The following is a 22,517-nucleotide window of genomic DNA, read 5'->3' as shown; positions in this document are numbered from 1 at the left end:
AAATAAATGGATCATCAAAGGTTTCCATAGTTATGACTTCTTCATAGCTTCTGTAAGTCATCTATATTCCTGTTAACAAAAGAGAACTAGCAAAAAAGAATGGATAAAAGCTGTGAGCTGAAAATCCTGCTGGTGGCTGCTGAAGTCTGAATTTGATGTTTAGTAATAGGAGTATTTAGGAGCCAGAGCAGGGATTGACTTTAATAGACTGACTAATCTCTTATGACTTCTTCATCTTTTCATTCAAAGGACTTGACAGCCATGAAGGTCTTTATCCTTGCCTGCCTTGTGGCACTTGCTCTCGCAAAGGAGGTATGTAAAGAAGCTTCCTAAGTAATTAAGATGTAGAGAATTCGGTCTGCTCACTTATAGACAGTAACAGCAGTGACAGCTCAATGTATGATTAATGGAGAGTTTCAAATCTATTTAATCACTGCTTCTTTGAGAGTCACGTAGTGTCACAAAGTTTCTGTAGTGTCTCGAAGCTGGGACAAATGTTTACTGCATTATTGTACCACCGATTCCCTAACAAAAAGTAAAACAGACAAATAAGAAACAAAACAAGGCACTAGAAATAGAAATACATGAAAAAAATATGACTCCTCAGAAGTAGACTCATACATGCAACTTGAGTATCTCATTCTGGTGACAGAGTGTATGCATCTCTTTAGATGACCAGGTCAAGTCTTACTGTGTCTGTCCAAAGATATTCAGAGGAAGGAAAACAATTGAGAATTGTGGTAGTCTCATAGGCATAATAAAAAAGATTTTAGTAGAAATTAAAGTAACTTCTTTTTTGTCACTCATCAAAAATTATGCACAAATTCACCTAATGTAAGAATGTACCAATAAAATTTTGCTAAATTATCAGAGAGAGAGAGTAAATATAAGCTTTCAAGATTCTAAAAGGCATATAACAATTTTTTTTTGCTTTTTAAGTTTCTGAAACAGGTAGATGACATAAAAGTCAAATAGGAAGCATGTTTAGTAACAAGGTAGATATAGTCACTAATAATGTTTTTGTTTGTTTGTTTATTTCTTTTTACAAAAGGAATCACTCAGCATATCCTCTGAGGTAAGAGGTTTAATTAAGCACATTTTCTAACCCTATAATAACTACATTATCTGGAAGTCCTAATTGGATCCAAAAATGAAAATATATGTATTATTAATTTGTTTTACATTCTGAGTGCATTTCCAACAGTGAGGTAAGACAATTGTCACTCAGAGGTAGCTTCTAGACTTAGAACAGTGAAGTGTTGTCTTTCTGTTAAGTTACATTGTGTTAGTCACACTATACCATATCCCACTTAGGTAAATGTGCTTTGCATTATATTTGAGGCATAAAATATCTAGATAGCCTCATATTCTGGAATTTACCAAGTTGGTTTATTATTTGAAGTGTTTTCACTGCCTCTTATACCCCTTTTATTTGAGAAGCTCACAGTTGTGTTCTCTGCTAAGAGCTCTCCCTAATTTGACCTGTGTTTTTAATATTTACTATGTGCCTTTTGTGGGTCACTCATTGGCTAGGAGCTACAACCTGAAGTAAAGACAGATGCCAGGAGAAATAACATACTTGTTCTGTAGTACGTAAACCTGCTTGTAGAAGGGATGCATTTGGTTATTAAAGTTGTCATGTAGGTAAATAAAAATAAGTGAGATGCACTGCAGTCCGAAATATACCTGAGAGTATCACATAGACGTCTTTACCTTGAACTACTTTTTTGTATGTGTTACCATTTGTTTACTGGAGAATACAAATACATACTTTTCTCTTCAGAGGAAGTATTTATTTCTTATCGTTTATTTGGAAGCTAACATATTAGCAAGTGAACTAAGAGTGACTTCCAGAATGTATTGTCATTAGACTGTATTTTCAGCTACGTTTGTGCGTTTGGTTTTAAGAATCAAATGGAATTTAAAGATCATTTGTAGCCAGAGAAAGAACTATGGTTGTAGGGGCAACTAGCATTGTTCAGATGTCTCTTTAAATAATGTGCCCACTAATTCACTTTTCTCTCTTGACTGCACTCATCTTTTTTTTTTTTTTTTGTACACAATAGGCTTATACAAAATGTTTTAAGTGGTTTATAAGTTTCACCAACTTTCCCACTAGGAATCTATCAAAGCAGCTACCAAATACTTTAATTTTTAATATACATTTAAACTATTATTTACTCAGTAAAACTCAATGTTTCTTTTTTTTTTTTTTCTGACGCAGTCTACCGAACACACCGATGAGGTAAACCCATTATATTTAATATCCATGGTTTGGTATTGAAGTTGACAATTTGGAGGTTTTTAATGTTCACTTTATTTCTGTCAGAAGTTTCAAATGGTGGAGGAGATGCAACAACTGCAAGCAAAGGTAAATTGCTCGTGAAGAATGTGCGTCTCCTTCTTGTGATGCGTAATGCCCTGTGCATGTTCAGAGTAAAGAGTGGTCATACACCACCAGGGCTACGCATTCACACTCGGGTGTCAGCACACTTTCTACATCATGATTGCAGTTACTAGTGGTATTGTGTATTCTTAATACTCAGCATATGCATTTCTCCAGTAGAAGCCATGTTCCTTTTATTTTCTACATGAATCTGATGATAAAAGCAAATATCAACAACGTGGCAGAAATCCTAAACTGACCACCTACCGGCTGAATAATCTTGCTTATTAGTCTCTTTGTAGTTCCCTTTCTTTACCTGTAAGCTGAAAACATTCTTAAAATTTTCCCATGGATGTAGTTAATTGGCTTTCAGTTGAGTCAAGGGTTTTAATTCAACTTTTGGCTTATGGTAACATTTGTACTTTATGTTTACCTAGTTTTGATGGTATTTCTAGTCCAAAGATAGGATGAGTGAGATATAGAACAACCAGATGAACCACTGCTTATGCTGTGACAGAAAGTATAAGAGCTTGCCTTCAAATCGATGGTTTTCCACTATTAAATCACATGTATGGCCATATATTCAATGCAGTATAATAGTTTAACTTTGAGAATTTTTTTTCTGTAGTAAATTGCTTGCTGCTCACATTATATTTTCTAAATCAAACTAAAAATTTAAAAAATTGATACCTCTTTAAAAGGTTAAGAAAACTATTTAAGGTTAAGAAAACCCAGAGAAGCCATTCTAGAAGTTGACCAATGCTAAGTAGCTCACAGAATTTAGTCACAAATTAAGGCTGATTTTTTTCTTTAAAATCAAATAAAATAAATTTTAGTATTGTCCCACTACACCTTTTAAAATTAATTTGCCTTAAATTATACAAAGAATTTGTTCTATTATCAATTTACAAAGGTTGAAAAAATCAGTGCTGTCTCGTACATAAGAATATATACTACAGATAGATGTAGAAATGGCTTTGAAAAAAGTGAAAAGATAATAAAAAAATCCTGAACATCAACTTAATTTTGCACCATAATTAGTCTATGAGTAGAATATGTTAGGGTGAAATCCTTTGAGAATACTTTAACTATTTTCTTAAAGGCTTATTTTGTGTATCTTAAAAAAAAAAAAGAAGTTGAGATCGCTTCTTACTCTGTACCCTAGGCTTGTCTAGAATGCACCATTTAGCTCAGATTGGTCTCAAAGTTGTAGCAATCCTCCTGCCTCAAGCTCCCAACTGATAGATTTAGAGGCATTAGACACCATACCCAGCTAGGCCAAGATAGTTTTTTAAGCAAATGAAACATGATAGTTTCTTGAGCAAATTCACTCCTTTGCTCAATTGTCATTGGCTAAACGATTATTAATTAATTAAGAAAGATGCTGCTGCTGAATTGTGGACTGAAAGGGTGAATCTCTTCTTTCTAGGATGTGCTCCAGAATAAAATTCCCCCCTTCATCCAGTCCCAGCCTCAGGCCTTTCCTTATGATCAGCCCATCTCTTGCACTCCCATTGCACAAAACGCCCAGCCTATTGCTCAACCCCCTGTGGTGCCTTCTCTCGGGCCTGTCATTTCTCCTGACCTGGAAAACTTCCTTAAAGCTAAAGCCACCATCCTTCCCAAAACCAAAGCCATACCCTACGTCAACGCTGAAACTGTGCTCCGTCTAGCTAGCCAAGTCTTCAGCACTGCTAACCTTGCCAATCAGCACATTCCTCAGGCTCAGGCCCAGCTCCTGGCACAAGTCCTGCAGGCTTTCCCTCAGACTCCTGTGGTTTCTGCTCAGGCCCCCCTGTCTGTTCCTCATTCCAAAGTTCTGTACTTTCTCCAGCAAGTAGCACCTTTTCTTCAAAGTGATATGGCTGTCCAAGCCCTTCTGCAGTACCTAGACCTTCTGCTTAACTCCACCCTCCTGCTCCCTTCCAATCAATCACTTCACCAAGTCACTGTAAGTATAAATTTACTTCCCTTTCTAAGCCTCTCAAAATGTGCATATGATGACATTAATAGAAGAAACAGGAGCTCTAGAATGGAAGAGTATATATAATTCATTAATAAATCGAGGATCCTCAGTGTGAGCTATGAAATGGAATCACCTAGAGATCTTCACTTCAACCTGATTCCCAGTGCCTAGTGACTTACAGATTCTGGTGGAACTGTTATGATTGCCAAGACAAAAGTAATGGCCTGTTGGAAATAGGCAATTATGAGAATGCTGATTTAACTAGTTCACTGGAATTCTGATCTTGAGAGTACTAAGGTTGACTAAACCACAGTTAAACTTGGCAATTCAATAGATTTGAATAACAGTTTCTTTTGTAGAGTTCTAAAATTTCCTTGTGCATATGTATTATCCACATACTGCAGTTTATTTGTTCTTTTTGAGTATATATACTTGGAGTCAAAAGATAGAGATGTTTTGCTAACTTGGACATACTTTAGGCAGGTGTTACACTAAGAGGGGAAAATGTATACTTATTTATTTGTATTTGTTTGCTTTTAAGGTCTAAGAGGATTTCCAGGTTAATATCTCCTCCTCATTTTTGGTAAGTTTCTGGAAATTGAAGATAGAATGATTATTTTTGTAGACATCTTTTTACATTTCATTCTCCTATAGAAACACAGCGGAGTAGCAAATTTCATCAAAGTATTAACTTACTTATCACTGTGTTTTCACTGGTTGACAGCTTCTTAACAACATGACACTAGGCATAGCTTAAATTTCAAGGAAATTTTAATTTTATTTGTTTGCCATTGATATAGATCTGTTTCATTCCAAAAGCTTTTATCTTAGCATATTGTATCATTAAGTTATATGAAACTCAAAAATAAAATTTCCTCATATTTTATGTGAACACACTGTAGCTTTTGTTACAGGTCAATTTTAATTTCAATGCATACCTTATGTTTCAGAAACTTTATGTTTACTAAATTTAAAATTGTTTTTTAATTCATTATTCAAAAGAAAATTACTCAGTCCAGGTATTTAAAAGATACAATAGGGCAGATAATGTAGCTTTGAGATTCTAAACTACAAAACCATTTAGGACTGAAGAAAGACTAGATATTTTGCAATAATTTCTTGTGAGCTGATATGCCATTGAATAGAAATTATATGCCTCTAAGGAAAAGAACATAGAGTACCTGTAGTAAAACAATTGGTTTTTTTGGACTATAAATGGTGAGAGGTGAATGAATGTAAAACTAGGATTCTCAACCTGTGGGTCAAGACCCCAATATGAGTTCAAGGGCCCTTTCACAAGAGTCACATATCACATATCCTGCATATCAAATACTTACATTACAATTTATAACAGTAGCAAAATTACGGTTATTAAGTAGCAACGAAATCATTTTATGGTTGGGGTCACCACAACATGAGGAACACTATTAAAGGGTTGCAGCATTAGGAAGGTTGAGAACCACTGATTTAACAACACAAAACTGATTCTACATCCTTTCTTTCACAGAATTGACTGAGACGGGAAATGCATCAACTTTTTCATCTTTGGATCATGCTACCAAAAATGATATATTTCTGAATGAATCTACATAGAAAAAAAGAAATTTTATTCTTTCATTTATTCTATGTATTATATGGTATTCATTTCATTTGAATTTGAGTCATGAACTCTTTATACTTTCCAATTGTGTTTCATATAATGTAAAAGATTAATATTGAGTTGAAAACGCATGTCAATAATGTATACAAAATAGTTTGTGCAATTGGATTTGCTATTATTTCTTTGAGAACCTATTTCCTTTCCAGTCATTTCAATAAATAATCCTTTAGGCATATTTAAATTGTCTTGTCTTTATTGTAATTTTTCAAACTTTCTAAAGATTATTCAGTGTTAATGTAAAATTATTATGGACATTTAAAATTATCATACCACTAACTGCTGTGGGGATGCACACCAATATTGCTTGAACTTGAAGGTGAGGCTTGATAGTCAAGCATCTGAGGCCAGGCTGACCTGCATAATGAGTTGTAGGTGGTTTGGGCTACCTGATGACACCTTGTTTAAAAGCAAACAAAATAAGGCAAAAAATAAATTTAAAAAATCTAAACAATGAAAATAAAATAGATATACTAATGATAAATGTGGAAGAGCATTTCGAAATCAAATGCAATGTTTTAAAATGATGATTAAACAAAAAACAAGGCACAGAAGAAAATTTAGATTTATGTATATTCCTTTTGTTTTTGGAAATCTTGGTTCATTCTTATTTTCCTGTGCACTTACAGCATCTGTAACTTTCACTCAAATAGATGCTATACTGGGTGGTACATTTTCTAGTCATCTAGAAAGATAATTACAAATGTGAAATCTGTGACACACTTCTGTCACATGGTAGCTAAGTGATGCTCTGGGAGATGTTTATTCTCTCATTATTTCAATTTCACACCCATAATGTGTTGCAAAGATTCTCACTAAGGTTTTTTTATAGTGCATTAGCAACAACCTTAATGAACTAGAGAGAACACGGCAGCATCTCACTGTGTCTGTGTACTTCCAATGCCTTTACACTAACATATCAGTACTCTACCACAACCAAAACTATTAGCTACAATTGTCCAGTGAAGAAAGTTGTAGGTGATGCTCTGATCATAATTTCCTCTGGCTTTGTAGTGACTGTTACATTGTGATGAACTCTCTCTCTCTCTTTATAGCAACTTTTTTTCATTTATACAGTATTTATTTCATTTTTACATTTTTATTATACATTCCATTTCCTGAATTTATGCACTAACTAATATTTAACAATTAATACTTTTTATATCAAGTGTTTCCCTTTCCTTATTATACCATAATTGTAATGAAAGCCTTATATGTGCTGAAATGTCCATCTTAAAAGGGAAATCTCTTCCATGTAGTACTTCTAAATTGTTCCAACTTCTTTGGTTCACTTTAGATAGTCCTTTAAATTTGAAACCCACTCCAGGCACATTTTTGCTCATCACAAAAAAACAAGCTATATTTTTTGAAGAATTTCAACAGTTGTCATCTCACTCACCTGCTTTCATTTAGCCAGTGTCTCTGTGATAATTGCTAAAGTTGACTATCCTTGTTATTTAAATATACTTCTCCTCATCTGAAATCTCCAACCATATCAACCTTTGATTTACCATAACTCGCCTGCTGCTCTCATTTGTTCTTGTGGAAGTTTTGCTGCCACACAGTACTCTATGCATGGGTCTAAGCCTGAGTAACCACTGCCAGTTTGGCAGGCCCTATTCTAAGCCGAGTTTCAGCTAACATCTCAAACTTACTCGGGTAGACACAAAATCTACACCCTTGGTTGCCTTTTTGACTTGACACTTCAGTGTCTAATGGGTATCTCACACTGCCATGGACAAATAGAGCTTAGATTCATCTGGAATCTCTCCCAGTTTGCTTGTTTCTCAATCTTCCCACAAAATTAAAAGACCCACAGTCTATTCTGTCATACAATTGGAAACATAGCAGTCATTATTAATTCACCCCCTTTATTCACTGTTAATACTGGATAGCACGGTTTTCTAAATTCCATGTCCTTCTGGAATCTAAGATTTTCACTTTATTTGGACATCAGATTACTGAAGGTACAGTTCAGGTGACATCATGTGGATGTAGGTTTGGCCTTTAATTCAATATGACAGTTACCCTTATGAGATGAGAAAAAGAAAGTCAGAATCAGAAACAGAAGGAGAACATCTACTACAATGGAGATGGGATGTAGGATATTGATGTCATAGGTAAGAGAAGGCAAATGCCGTTGACATCACAAGCTAAGAGAGATTTCAGATACCTACCCTTAGATCTGTTCAAGAGATCAAAGATCTATTGGCATCTTATTTTGTAGATCAGCTTCTCAGTTTAATAATTTTTTTCTCAAAGTGGCATGTAAAGGAGTAGAGGGTAAGGACACAGGCTATGTAAATATGTTTGCTAGGTTTAAATGGGGGCACCACATGTGTACTTAAACATAGCCATTCTGATTTACTTTATCTTTCTGTCCCAGTTGCCTAATCTTTAAAATGTAATTAACATTTTATTTTTAAGGTTGTAGTATTCTTCAAAACTCAGTCATGAAAACTAATAAAATGCTGACTGAGGGACGTGTGATGTACAGTTGTCAATTATTAGCCACAAAATATTGAAACTCTGATGAAAATGCTTGTTACATTATTCATATAAAACTACAGTCATTGTAATGAAGTTGCTTTTGTAATTAAAATATTCCCAAAGACATTTCATCTCAAAGTTCATATAATACAGTAGGATAACTAGGCTCTTAAGGTGGTACATTTTTCTGATTTTTTTATTACTTCTTTTAGAATTTAGTACAAAATGTTTTGTTCATTTTCACCCCTGTCCTCCTCCTCCCTACACTCTTCCCAGATCTATCTCTATTTCACAACCCATTCAGCTGTATTTTATTATTTTTTTTCTACCTATCAAGTCCAATTCGTGCTGTCCTCATACTCTTTCATCTGTGGACCATCATCAGAGGGTCGTCAACCCACCAGAGTATGCACATTTAATATAAGTGATTCTCCTCTCAGAAGTCATCAGTTGCCAAGATCTGCTTAGCTGAAGATGGGGCTTTGCTCCTGTTACTGGGATTTTGTCTGGTTTGAGATTGCATAGGTGTTGCTCATGCTGTCTCAAACATTGAGAATTAAGAGATTCAACTGCCCTGAACTCAATGACATCTTTGGAAGTTTCTTGTCTCATAATGTTGTGTCAGGGCTCTTCTTTGATTTTTTAAAAAAATTTATCTGAATATATATATATATATATATATATATATATGTGTGTGTGTGTGTGTGTGTGTGTGTGTGTGTGTGTGTGTGTGTGTGTGTGTGTGTGTATAGTCTTACCCTACAGGTTCTTTCTGTTTATATTATAGCTTCCAGTTAAGAGTTTTAATGGGATTTCTGATGTGTGAGTGAGAAGGTTTCTCTTTCTTGTGCCTTATCTTGGGCCCTTTTCCTTCCATTTGTTTATTTTGTTCAATTCCTAAGTGTTAGTTTTTGTTTTGTATTCTTTTCTTTTTTATTACAGAAGACTGATTATTTTGTATTGAGAGACAGAAAGGAGATAGGAGGTGAGGAGGTAAGAAACTATGAGCAGAATTGTAATTGGGATGTAATATGTGAGGAAAAAAAACCTATTTTCAATAAAACTATGTGTACACAGAAAGCTTCATATGTCATACTAAATGGTGGAATAAATAAGATTGTAGGCTAAAGATTAAGGTAGGAGTGGCAGTTCTCATCATATTTCTAGTACTAGAGTACTAATCTAATTATGGAGAAAATCAAGAAATAAAAATTTAAGGAATACATCTATTCCACATCCCATACATAAAGGAGGTGCCTTCTTTATTGTAGGTATCTGTTCATGTGGTTCATCCTCTTGAAGCTTGGACATTCATGACTCTCTCTGCCAGGATACAGTGCTACAAGTAGTTGTAGTCCAGATCCAGATTGGTGTTAAAATCTCAAAAGATCTGTAGTACTAGGCAAAGTTTAATGCAGTAGTTAGATGACATACAGGACTGTGTTTTTCATAACTGGGAATTAACCATGGCTATTATAGGTGAAAAACAAGAGAAGCTGGAATACAATGGGAAAAAACTCAACCAACACTTGAAAGTGAGAGTTTATCCTAGCAAGGCGAAAGCCATCACTTACGGACTCATGTGGGTCCAAGGGTGGGATCTGACACAGAGAATTGGAATGGAGTCAAAGAAGAGAAGAACATTCGATATGCAAGAAAAATTTCAGGAAAACCCAAGAATAAAGCAAGGCTCTCACCTTAAGGGAAGGAGTCTACAGACATGTCTAAGACAAGAGGATGGAGGCTTGGAGCAGCTAATAATAACTATATATTATATAGTTATTATTAATATATAATAATAGGAAAAAAACAATAATTTTGTTTAAATGAAAATATTTCCTTTTCTTAAAAAAAAGAAATGTAAGGTACATAGATTGTGTATTGCAGACCACGTGACTATTAAAGTAGAGTAACTCAGTGAATCTAATCAATGCTCTTGAACTAAGAAGTGAGTTTAGTAAGTTTTCTAGAAAAAACACAACAATGAATATGACAGCAAAACTCTAATGAATATATAAAACAAATAACAAATGTAAAAAGCAGATGCAAGATAAGATACATGCAATAAATGAAAAATGTTAATGGATTAAAAAGATCTTTAAATAACTAGGCAGATATATTGTGTTCATGCTTTGAAAGACCTAATGTAATGAAAGCACTATTTATTACCACACTGAACTCTAGGCTTCATGTAATAATCATTTTTATTTTGTTGATATGGACAAGCTAAATCTTAATCAACATTTAAAAGTAAAGGGCCTATGATTATAAGAACTTTTACATTGCAAGAACTGGGAACCAGATAAGTTGACTCACAGGGCAGGGAATATAAAAATTAGACATAATGACTGCCAAGGACATGTGAACACAAAAACTGCCAAGGATTTTATTAAGTCACTGAAGAAATTTACTTTAGGAATAAATTTCACCATACTCATAAAAAGTCAACTTCAAATTATAATTATTCTTTTTACTTTTTAATTATATTTTATTAAAGTATTTTTAAAATTTTTATTGAAAATAGATTCTTCTCTCATACAAAACATCCTGACTGCAGTTTCCCCTTCCTCCATTCCTCCCAGTTCCCCCACCTCCCATCTTCCCCAGATTAATTCCTTCTCTGTTTCTTCTTCAGAGAAGAGCAGGTCTCCAAAAGATGACAACCAAACATGACTAAACAAGATACAGTAAGACAAGGCAAAAGCCCTCATACTGAGACTAGACAAAGACAACCTAACAGGAGGAAAAGAGTCCTAAGAGTAGGCAAAAGCATCAGAGGTACACCCACACCCACATTTAGGAGTCCCTCAAATCACCAAGCTAACTACCATACATATGGAGAGGACCTGGTGCAGACCCCAGCAGGCTTCATGGTTGAATGGCTTACATATGAAATGTATAAAGAACCAAATTCAGATTAGTAAGACAACCATTATTACAGTGTATAACCTATGCAACAGAAAGGATCACTTTTGTATAAATAGCCTAGCTACATGATGTGGTAGTTGGAAGGAAAATGGTCCCTAAAGGAAGTAATACTATTACTTCCTTGCTGTAGCCTTGCTGGAGGAAGTGTGTCACTGTGAGGGTAGGCTTTGAGGTCTCTTTTGCTCAAGCTTCTCTCAGTGTGACTGTCCGTTAATTTCCTGCTGCTTGGAAGATGTAGGACTTTTAACACCAGCACCATGTCTGCCTGCATGCCACCATGCTCCCCACTACGATGATACTGAATCTCTGAAACTGTAAACGAGCCCTCTCAATTAAATGTTTTCCTTATAAGAGTTGACATAGTCATGGTGTCTTTTTACAGCAATAGAAACCCTAACTAAGACACATGACCATTCTTAAAGTTTGCTAAAATAATTTGTTCTATTCTAGCCTCAGATACTTGACTAGCTAGAACAAGAAAGAAATTTTGATGATTAATAAAATCAGGAAGGTGTTCACATCTCTAGTTCTCAGTGAAAATACAAATTCAAGACAGTATATAATAGCCAAAGGGGCTGAAATGAAAAGAATTAAAGTCCAGAAATGCAGTATAAAATCAGAACAAAATGAAGCAACAACAACAAAAAGAACAGCGATAAAAGAATGCTTTGCAATGCTAACTTAAATAAAAGTTGGCAAAGAACATGCAAAATATCTGTTAGTATTTGTTAAAAATTGGTGACAGTATATTTTGTCTACTGGTCAAAGACTAGTCTCATTGTAAGGCATGTTGTGTTAAAAAGATATTTAATAATTATTAAAACATGATAAGGAAGAGTTTGTTCAGAATCTCTCACACACACATACACAATGACAACAGCAATAGGATTTTGCAAAGACAGCAGCTCGGCTTTGGTAAATGTAGGTCTGTCAACAACAACAACAACAACAACCACAACAACAAAAAACCAGGAAGGGAGACAGTGCATGCTTACTTACTAAGAGAAAGTATCATGAGTTAGAAAGATTCTAGTAAAAACCAAACTCACATAACACTGAGAACAAGCCAGAGTGACCAGATATTATTTAAGGGAATGAGACAAGGAACCAGATCAGATAGTGAGAAAAACCAAATACTGAGGGGGGGGGTGCTATTAGATCGATTTAGAGGTGTTCTTTGCTAAAACTTGATTTTCCAAGTGAGTATATGGATGGGCTTATGTGTTTTAGATGCCTGTATAATATATGATAAAGTGAAGAATAATTGCCAATTGCCAAGATAAATATGTTCAACTAAAACATGTACCAATGGAAATAGCAATATATGTATTGATCCTTCAAACTAAAATCCACAAAATTGTGATTCAATAATATTTTGGATAAATTGAGTACAATGGAATGGAATATTTTACTATAATTGAAATGAATGAATTCCGACTACCTAAAATAAAATGAATGGATATTGTGTAAATAACATTCTATGGCTGTAGCTCAAATGCAGGATAGAAGAGACCACACAAACCATAGTAGAATATACTAGTATCTTAATAAAATATAGAAATAAATCTTTATTTATTCTTCAGTGCTTTGCCTACCTGTGTCTTTTGCCCTGTGTGTGAGTCACGTGTTTATTGCTTTTAGAACTGATTGAAAATCCACACTGATGCATAAAATCTTTTAAGATTAGTGCTTCGCCGGGCGGTGGTGGCGCACGCCTTTAATCCCAGCACTCGGGAGGCAGAGGCAGGCAGATCTCTGTGAGTTCGAGGCCAGCCTGGGCTACCAAGTGAGTTCCAGGAAAGGCACAAATCTACACAGAGAAACCCTGTCTCGAAAAAACCAAAAAAAAAAAAAAAAGATTAGTGCTTCATTCAGGTCACAGATACTAGATGAAATAGCACTTGAATTTACAAATTTTGGTTCTCTGGTATATCGTTCTATATTCTGTGAATGTGTGTTGCTCTGATTGGTTGATAAATAAAACACTGATTGGCCAGTAGCCAGGCAGGAAGTATAGGCATGATAAGCAGACAAAGAGAATTCTGGGAAGAGGAAGGTTGAGTCAGGAGTCACCATCCAGACACAGAAAGCAAGATGTAAAGGCAGAACTGAAAAAAGGTACCAAGCCACATGGCTGAACATAAATAAGAATCATGGGTTAATTTAACTGTAAGAGCTAGTCAGTAATAAGTCTGAGACAATGGCACAGCAGTTGCAATTAATATAAGCCTCGGTGTGTTTATTTGGGTCTGAGTGACTGAGGGACCATGGAGCCCCAGGAACTGGGTGGGACCAGGAAAACTTCAACTTCACTTTGCAGGTCTTAGGTGACATTTAGGAAAGTGGAACATCAATGATAAAATCTACTGTATCAGAAAATACATTATTAAATAGAAAACTACTTAAAATACTCATAAAATTCTATTATGTTTATCTTTATCATGATAAGCATTGCATAAAAGATGGTTAGACAAGAAGTTATGACATATAAGTCTTATTATTTCTCCATGAAGCATTTAATAGCAACAATAACAGAAGATATATATATATTATTGGAATATCCGTGAATGATGAGCATATTCTAGCTATCATTAGAAACACTCACAGGGCTCCCCATTCTCAGATTCCAAACAAGAATCAGTTATATGTTTATATCCCTTGAATGCAGAGAAATTAAGTTCTATAGGAAGGATCCTGCAATTAGATCATATTTCTCAGCATAATGCTTGCTCTCTACCTATGAGTTTTACATCCTTTACCTAGTGAAAGAAATATAATCTTACAAAGTCTGATATCCATGCTTTTGCTCATTACTACTTAGTGTGGAGAATGCTTTGAAGAGCTGTGGTTAGTGTCTCGATTTCTTTAAAGTCAAATAATAGATGGTGTTGCATGAGATCTTGCCTTCACTAATTCTAGGAAGAATATAAACCATTCCTGGTTAATTCTCACACTGCTCATTTTGCAGTGTATAGTTTGAATGGCTACAAAAGACTAATTCTCCCGATGTATAGAGTAAAGAGGTAGAAAAAGGTGCACTAGAAATTGTGTTTCCTATAGTTAAGTTGTAAATAACAGTGTACTGTATTTCTAGGTAAAAAAATACTGTTGACTAAAAGGGGGAATGTTAATGAGTCATACAGTAATGTGATTCTACTTCCTGATATTTTTTTGGAGGATAATGAAGGATCATGAAAAGTTCACAAGGCAATGATAGGTACTTGTAGTAGAATAATTTAAGGTGTGTTACTTTTGTTTATGTTGCATTTGTTTCACTCTGTGAAGTTGTGTTACTGTGCCTGTCTAAAACATCTAATGGTCTAATAAAGAACTGGCCAATAGCAAGGCAGGAGAAAGGATAGGCAGGGCTGGCAGAGAGAGAGAGTATGTATAGAAGGAGAAAACTGGGAGGAGAGATCTAAGATCTAGCAGTCAGAGGAGGAGGACAATGCCAGGAGTCAGCCACCCAGCTACACAGCAAGCTACAGAGTAAGATTTACTGAAGTTAGAGAAAAGGAAAAGACCAGAGGCAAAAGATAGATGGAATAAGTTAAGAAAAGTTGGCAAGGAACTAAGCTAAACTAAGGCCAGACATTCATAATTAAGAATAAGCCTCTGTGTGTGATTTATTTGGGAGCTGGGTGACAGGCCCCCCCTCACAAAAGCAAAAACGATACAACAGGTACTTATTGCAGGTGACACATATTTTAAGCGTGAAAATTTTAAAGTTCCTGGTATTTGTCTTACACACAGCAATCTTGTAAGTCTATCTTCTTCAAAATGATTTTAAAAGTAAGGAAAGAGAAGCAATTTATTTTATTCTACAAATAAAATGTCTCACTTCACTCAACAGTCTCACAGAGAGATTTAACCTACGTTGGCACTACAGTTTAGACTGCAGAAAATACAGCTGTCTGTTCTGTTAATAATGTTGGATTCAATTGATATGTTTGCTCTTGTAGGGTTATTTTTAACATATGATTGTGATGCTGCCTCAAATGTATTCAGAGGGTAGAAGTAAAGCATAACCAGGTTCAAACTCCTAGTGTCCCACCACTCACATAATGATGCATAAGTCTGTATACTCAGGTGGTAGATAGTTTATGATAAAATCAACTTTAAAGATGCTGTATATAGCTTACAAGTATCCTTTGTGACTTTCTGTACCAGCTAGAAGTAAAGATATCTAAAAAAATTTGTTAAAATGCCATAAACTTAGCTCACACACAATTTCACACACACACAAACACTCCGCAACGTTATGTAAATATCCAGTAATGACAAAAACATGATTTGTGCCTTAAAACGTAATTTATTGAAAGGAGGAGAAAGAAAATCTCAGTTACTGCACACGATTACTCCAGATGATAGCATTTACAGAAGAATCGATTAAATGACTTTTAAAACAAAATTTCCATTATAGAAACTTAGTTAAAGACTTTGATTCTCTCTGCTCGGGTGTTTTCCCTACTGGCATGATGCAACCGGAATTTAAACAGAATCTGTCTAGGAAAGGTTAGCTTAAGGAAGGGTGCTGTGCTATCTAATAAGCAGTAGACAACTCAGGGTGAATGAGTGCCTTCTCTACGGCATTTTCCTATTCTAGAGTAGCAGTTAAGCCTTTGGGTAAGATGGTCGTTCCATATGATGCATGGAGAGGGGAAGTGAAGAGGACAGAGGTTCCAGTCACATCTGTAAGTAGAGGTGGAAAGGCATGGTTAGCTATATTATTTAAATTTGAGGGGAGAATTGTTATGATTTTATATACTTTGCTAGTCATTTCCTTTTTAACTCACAGGGTCATTTTTATTTGTCTACTACTGATAAACATTACTCCTGTTTTTTATGTAAAGATAATTTTTTTTTACTAAGCTGTAACTTTTTGTGTTATCATTACAGATGCCACCAGGCAAACACAAGAAAATGCTGTCACGTAAGTCAGAAGATTATCGTTTTCGTTAATGTGATATTTTAGGGGGAAAAATAAGGAACATCTCATACCACAAACAAACACAAACACTCACACACACTTAGTGTAGCTGAGATGATTAAAACACACGTTTAGTTTTACTGTGTGATTTGCTATCAATTCTACTTTAGTATCATAAAGCATAGAACCTTACTGTTTTGCTTTACATGTGTCAGAGGCACTATTCCATGAAGAAGGGGTAACATTCATACAGACTTGCATAGGCTTTTCCATTATTATAACTTTTACTAGTGAAACATTATTTGCTATTAAATACATTTTAATATTTATGCTATTTAAATATATAATTATGAAAACTCAAATTTCAAATGAAAGTAGGGCTGAACACTAGACATACAGCCTATAAACTCACCAAGTGCTGTAATTGTGGAGTTCCTGAGAGTTGACTTAAATTCTCTGAAAGAACAAAAATCACTCGCATCAGTGGATGAATTTACTCAGTAGCAAAATTTTAATGAGGCGATGATGACAGTCACTTATTAAAGTGCCTGTTTTCATAATACTACACTTGACAAAGATTACTGAATTCAATTACCTTAAGGATAACAAGAAAAAAAGCGTTACCATAGTGTTTCAAATGAGGAAAAGGCCAGGAGTTGAATTCAGGGTGAATGCGTGTTTAGATAGGTGCTCTTAATACATACATAGCATTTCCATATTGATCATATGTATACACAGATGGAAAGTGTTTAGAGATTAGTGAAAATTGAAGAAGGGTAATGTTTACTGTGTGTTGGCAGTTTTCTGCTTCCATCGTTACAATGGATTGCACTTACTAATGGAGAATTCTGCTCTGCATGTTTCAGAGGAGTGATTTTAAGTCTTAGATACCAGAAAGTACCTGACTGGTCATTTTTATTTTAAATATTTTCTTGCAGATGCTCTTTAAGCTTCTTTACTTCCTTTGGTAGAGCATGAGCATTCAGTAATTTTCATAAACTTACCACCACACTTTGGTTTCCTCAGCACTCTTGGGGACAATGGCATTGAGGGTGTTAAGTATAGCTTCGGAAGTAAGGTGCTGCATGTCTTGTGGAAAATAAGCCCAAAAGGGATAGACATCATACTGGTGGAATTGTGGGAAGGCCTATAGAGAAAGACAAACAACAACAACAACAAAATGTGTGAGCGATTGCTGTTTGAGTTCATGGAGAGCTGGATAGCATTCTCACTTCTTAAAGTCACTGTTCAAAACTGAATCCCAAGGACCAACGTTGTCCATACAGAATCCAGTTACCAGAGCCCCAAAGAAAATAAGAACATGAATCTGTTTGTGGGGCCCCTGGCAGTGGGACCAGGACTTATCCAGGGTGTATGAACTGGCTTTCTGGAACCCATTCCCTATGGTGGGATTCCTTGCTCAGCCTTGAGGCAGTGGGGAGGGGCTTGGTCCTGCCTCAGCCTGGCATGCCAGACTTTGTTGATTCCCCAAGGGAGGCCTTACACCCTCTGAGGAGTGGAAGGGGGTTGAGATGGGAGTGATATGGGGAGAAGAGGAAGAAGGGGAGGGAGAGGGAAACTGTGGTTGGTATGTAAAATAAAAAAATAAAGAAAAAGCCCATGAATCTCATTAATGCTTTTTTCAGAACTCCTTGATACTTTAACTACAAAAAAAAATTGCTTTGCTAATTTAAACCTATTTAACTTTCTTAAGGACTCTGATGTCCAAAGAAGGGTCATTTATCCAGGGTCAATATAGCTGATCCATGAATGTCTGATATGTAGAAAATAATTTTCTAAATGTTAGCTCAGTGTCTCTCAAGAAACTTGTTTGGGGTACAAAAAAGTGTGTTCCTTTCTGAAATATTGGAACAGCTGCCTCTATTGATCTATTATAAAATTTTAGTTAGAAATTTAGGAATTTTTATGCTAATGCACACAAAACTCTCTATATAAGTGGATTTTATATTTTATGGGATCAGAAATAAAATTAAAAACATGTCAGATTTTCCTGTGAACATTTACATAAATAATAAAACAAATACTATATATGAAAGTCTCTATTTTCTTATTAATATATATGAAATAAAATTAAATAATAAAACCAACTGACCTGGACAAAGAGCTGGGCCAGTTCCTTGGTGGAGAGAGAGAGAAAAAAAATCTTTCTAAGTTACATATAGCTGGGGACCAATACAAACCAAATTATTGTACCAAACTTGTAAAGAAGAAAATCTATATGTACAATTTTCACACTGTCTTTTAAAAGAATTATATGGAAGGTTGAAACCAAGATGTTCATTGCACTATAAATAAAAACAAATCATTGTCCTTAATTTGCTTTTGCTTTGAGCAGTGAAAGTGATTGGAGTATTCAAGAACGCAATGAAGATAACTTGAGGCACACTGACAAATCATTAAGCAACTGATTGTTTCAATATTTAAAATCATGGGAAACAATTTAATCATAATCATATTCATAGAAAGAAAATTTCATCACTTTTCTACACATTCTTTTAAATATTGGAATATTCTATGTAAGATGGAACCATCAGTGGCCTACAGTCTCCAACTTGAATGTGACCTCTTTTAAAACATAAAGACACACATATATAGACACTAGAAACACGAATATGTAGGAATTGGGGAAGATCAAAAATGGACAGACATAGTAATTTCCCCAAAGTGAGATATAATATATATTCAGATTGAGAACCTAAATTGATTCCATTGCAGAACTGTATTTGGACAACAGGGTATCAAGTCGGGATTTTTCAGATTTAAAGGTTGGACTGGAACAATTTTCATTCAATGATGTTTAAAGAATTCGTCTCTCATTTTTATTTGACAACTTAGATCTGAAATTCTACAGCAAGGTCAGAACTATCCCTGGAGAGCCCATGAGGAGCCAGCAGCTAAGAAAGACTGGAACAGTGCTACTTATTGATGGAAATAGCATATATAAGAGTATTTATGAGAACATTATACATGCCACACAAATGCCACACAAACACACATGAGTGTGTGAATATGTGCACACATACACACAGATGTGAGCACAGATGAAGCTTTACCTGATCCATTGCACTCATAGGCTGTCTCTGGAAAGAAAAAAGGAAATAGGAATTACATTTTAGGATCTATTAACACTGTTAGGATAGAAGAAACAACCTGTTTGAAACTTTCCTTGTTAGTGATTTGGGAACTGACACTAATTAATGCTGTTTAATTACCCAGTGACATCTTTTCCTCTAAGACACAGAGGCACCCCCAACAATCATTAATTCACTAAATTGTGAGTTCCTGTTAGAAATCTCCATGCCTGGTATGCAATGGGTCTAGTGATCTGCCTGAGTCAGAATTGCTAGGCAACAGTTCTTCCATAGTAACTGATTTTTATCTTAAATCCCAGAGACACTGTGGGACCAGTGGTATACAGAATAGAGCAGACAGTGTCCACTGTTTAGGACTGATAAATTCTCCTCATAGGTGACAAGAGAGAAAGTTGAAGGATTTTGATCCAGTCCCCCTGGAATCTGGAGTCTAGAATCTAGATGGTCTCTTTCAAGAACAGCAAGTCAGTCAGTTAATCAATTTTCAACATGCACCCATTAAGCGAACATGACTAAAACTGATCTGGACATCCCCAAGCCACATTGATTGAGTTTGACAATCCTAAATAAACCAGGTACAGTTACATGACAATAAAAGAGGCGCTGACATGAATAAATGTAACCGTAGAAAGTGACCCTTCGTAATGCTTGTAATTATAGCTGTGCTGCCCACAGGAACTGAGATATGCACAAGGAGGCACAGGAGCAGGTCCCACCCAAAGGATGGAGACTGGCCATTCTTTTTCTTGTAGTTAACCAACACAAGTTAGTTTAGAAATGGGAAACAGAGAAAGAGGAAGAGAGAGAGGATTCTATTCAAGAGTGAGAAGTTTTAAAGCAAAAATTTAATAATATATTATTATTTTATAATACAAAAAGAAATATTACCATTTGAACTTGGTTGTGTGCATTCATTCTGTAAGCCTGCTCCTGTACAGAAGGAAATGTGTTCTAGATTACTCAGACATCTGACTTCACACTACTGTGTTCACTACAATGAGTAGAGATTATATCAATATCCATGAAACTTACAGTATACAATACAGATTTTACTCAAGGATTATTGAAAAAAATCTAAAGTTTCATATTTTGAGTGTATAAAAAGCTTAGCTGAGGCTAAATTCTCTGGAGTTTAAAAACATAAATAGTAAATAAATTTTATTCCCTGGAATACATAAGAGCCTATAAATTATTTAAGACTATATTTTATTTTCATACCTACTTATAATCATTATTAACATCTTTTCTTTGCTAAATTCCAAGTAAAATATTACCATATTTGGGTAGTAGAACTGGCTCTGTCTTGGAAGGTGTTTCTGTGTTTAGGAAAAAGTACAAGTTATAAAATTGTAACACAGAATATAAATATTAAAATATTTAAAATTGAATAAATTGTCTCACCTGGGCAAAGACAGATTGCTAAAGAAGAAATACATTTTGTTTCTTTTAGTATACTGGTTTTTATTCATTAATGAATAGTCAACATTACTATGCACTTCTCTTGTTGAGAGACTGTAATTAATGCTATGAAATATAATGGAAACCTTGGGCAAAACTAGGATGCCGCTAACGTATGTAAAGTTTATTATATAAGCAGACATACAGAGCTAAGACAGTTGGCTAGTTTCTGAGAGGAGTAATGACATTTGTGCTGATTAAATACAATATTTAAATTTTTGTAGATTTGTTCTAGACAGAATCAACTTGAAAACTAGAACAATAATATGGATCTCCTTATCACATAAAACATAATGGAAATATTAAAATAATTTAAATTTTAGTAAATAATCTTACCTGGGCCAGGGAAGCTTGCTAAGGAAGGAAAGTAATTCTCCTTTTAGTATATTGACATAGAACTTGTATTGGCAGAGCATTTGAGAAATAGTAAGATAATTTAGAATTAGCAAAAAAATCTTAAAAAAAAATCTTACCTGGGCCAGGGAAGCTTGCTAAAGAAGAAAGATAATTCTCCTTTTAGTATATTGATTGACATAGAATTTGTATTGTCATAATATTTAAGAAATAGCATGATAATTTAAATTTGGTAAAAAATCTTACCTGGGCCAGAGAAGCTTGCTATAGGAGAAAAATAATTCTCCTTTTAGCATATTGATTGACACAGAATTTGTATGGGCATAGTATTTAAGAAATATTAAAATAATTTAGATTTAGTAAAAAAAAATCTTACCTGAGCCAGAGAAGCTTGCTATAGGAGAAAAATAATTCTCCTTTTAGTATATTGATTGACATAGAATTTGTATAAGCATAGTATATAAGAAATATTAAAATAATTTGGATTTAGTGAAAAATCTTACCTGGGCCAGGGAAGCTTGCTAAGGAAGAAAAGTAATTCTCCTTTAGTATATTGACATATAATTTGTATGGACATAGTATTTGAGAAATATTAAAATAATTTAGATTTAGTAAAAAAATCTTACCTGGGCCAGGGAAGCTTGCTATGGAAGAAAAAATAATATTCCTTTTAGCATATTGAGATAGAATTTGCATGGGCATAGTATTTGAGAAGCATTAAAATAATTTAGATTTAATTAAAAATCTTACCTGGGCTAGAGAAGCTTGCTAAAGACAAAAAATAAGTCTTTTAGTATATTGATTGACACGAAATTTGTATTGTCATAGCATTTAAGAAATATTAAAATAATTTAGATTTAGTAAAAAAAAAATCTCACCTGGGCCTGGATAACTTGCTAGGAAAGAAAAACAATTCCCCTTTAGTATATTGATGGAAATAGAATTTGTATTGGAGTAATATTTGACATTGAGTCCACTAACACAAATTGTTCCCTAGTTAGCAATTAAGTATGTGATGTCTCCTTTAGCTCAACCTTAAGTAGCCCACATCCACTCTATAGTATGTAACAATATTCCCTCTTTCTCTCCCCTGTCTCCTAATGTCATGTTTACGTCAAAGAGTTGATAAACCTGATCTCTGCTCCAGAAAAGTAGAAGGGGTAAACACTGCATCTTGATATTCAGATCAATAATTGGTTAATTATTATTCATTTCGAAGTTAGAATAAATAGTTT

The 22,517-nt window shown here is 34.7% G+C and overlaps 1 protein-coding gene across 1 annotated transcript; it reads left to right on the top strand.

The window, feature by feature from the left end:
* Positions 1-261: 261 nt before the first annotated feature.
* Csn2 (casein beta) lies at positions 262-16,389 on the top strand. The gene is made up of 6 exons (XM_052735826.1): positions 262-312; positions 1,786-1,788; positions 2,225-2,245; positions 2,330-2,371; positions 3,816-4,337; positions 16,327-16,389. The coding sequence occupies exons 1-6, from the start codon at positions 262-264 to the stop codon at positions 16,387-16,389; spliced, it is 702 nt and encodes a 233-aa protein (XP_052591786.1).
* Positions 16,390-22,517: the final 6,128 nt, after the last annotated feature.

The sequence above is a fragment of the Peromyscus californicus genome, unplaced genomic scaffold (assembly GCF_007827085.1).
Source record: "Peromyscus californicus insignis strain IS unplaced genomic scaffold, ASM782708v3 Scaffold_13__1_contigs__length_99412109, whole genome shotgun sequence".
Taxonomy (NCBI): domain Eukaryota; kingdom Metazoa; phylum Chordata; class Mammalia; order Rodentia; family Cricetidae; genus Peromyscus; species Peromyscus californicus.
Note: the sequence above shows the minus strand (reverse complement) of the source record. Positions and strands in the feature narration are given on the sequence as shown.

Excerpts from the sequence above, each read along its gene's own strand:
- Csn2 (XM_052735826.1), top strand. The coding sequence starts at position 262 with ATGAAGGTCTTTATCCTTGCCTGCCTTGTGGCACTTGCTCTCGCAAAG. Across the intron at positions 2,372-3,815 it reads TGCAACAACTGCAAGCAAAG|GATGTGCTCCAGAATAAAAT; the intron begins GTAAATTGCTCG and ends TCTTCTTTCTAG. Across the intron at positions 4,338-16,326 it reads AATCACTTCACCAAGTCACT|ATGCCACCAGGCAAACACAA; the intron begins GTAAGTATAAAT and ends TTATCATTACAG.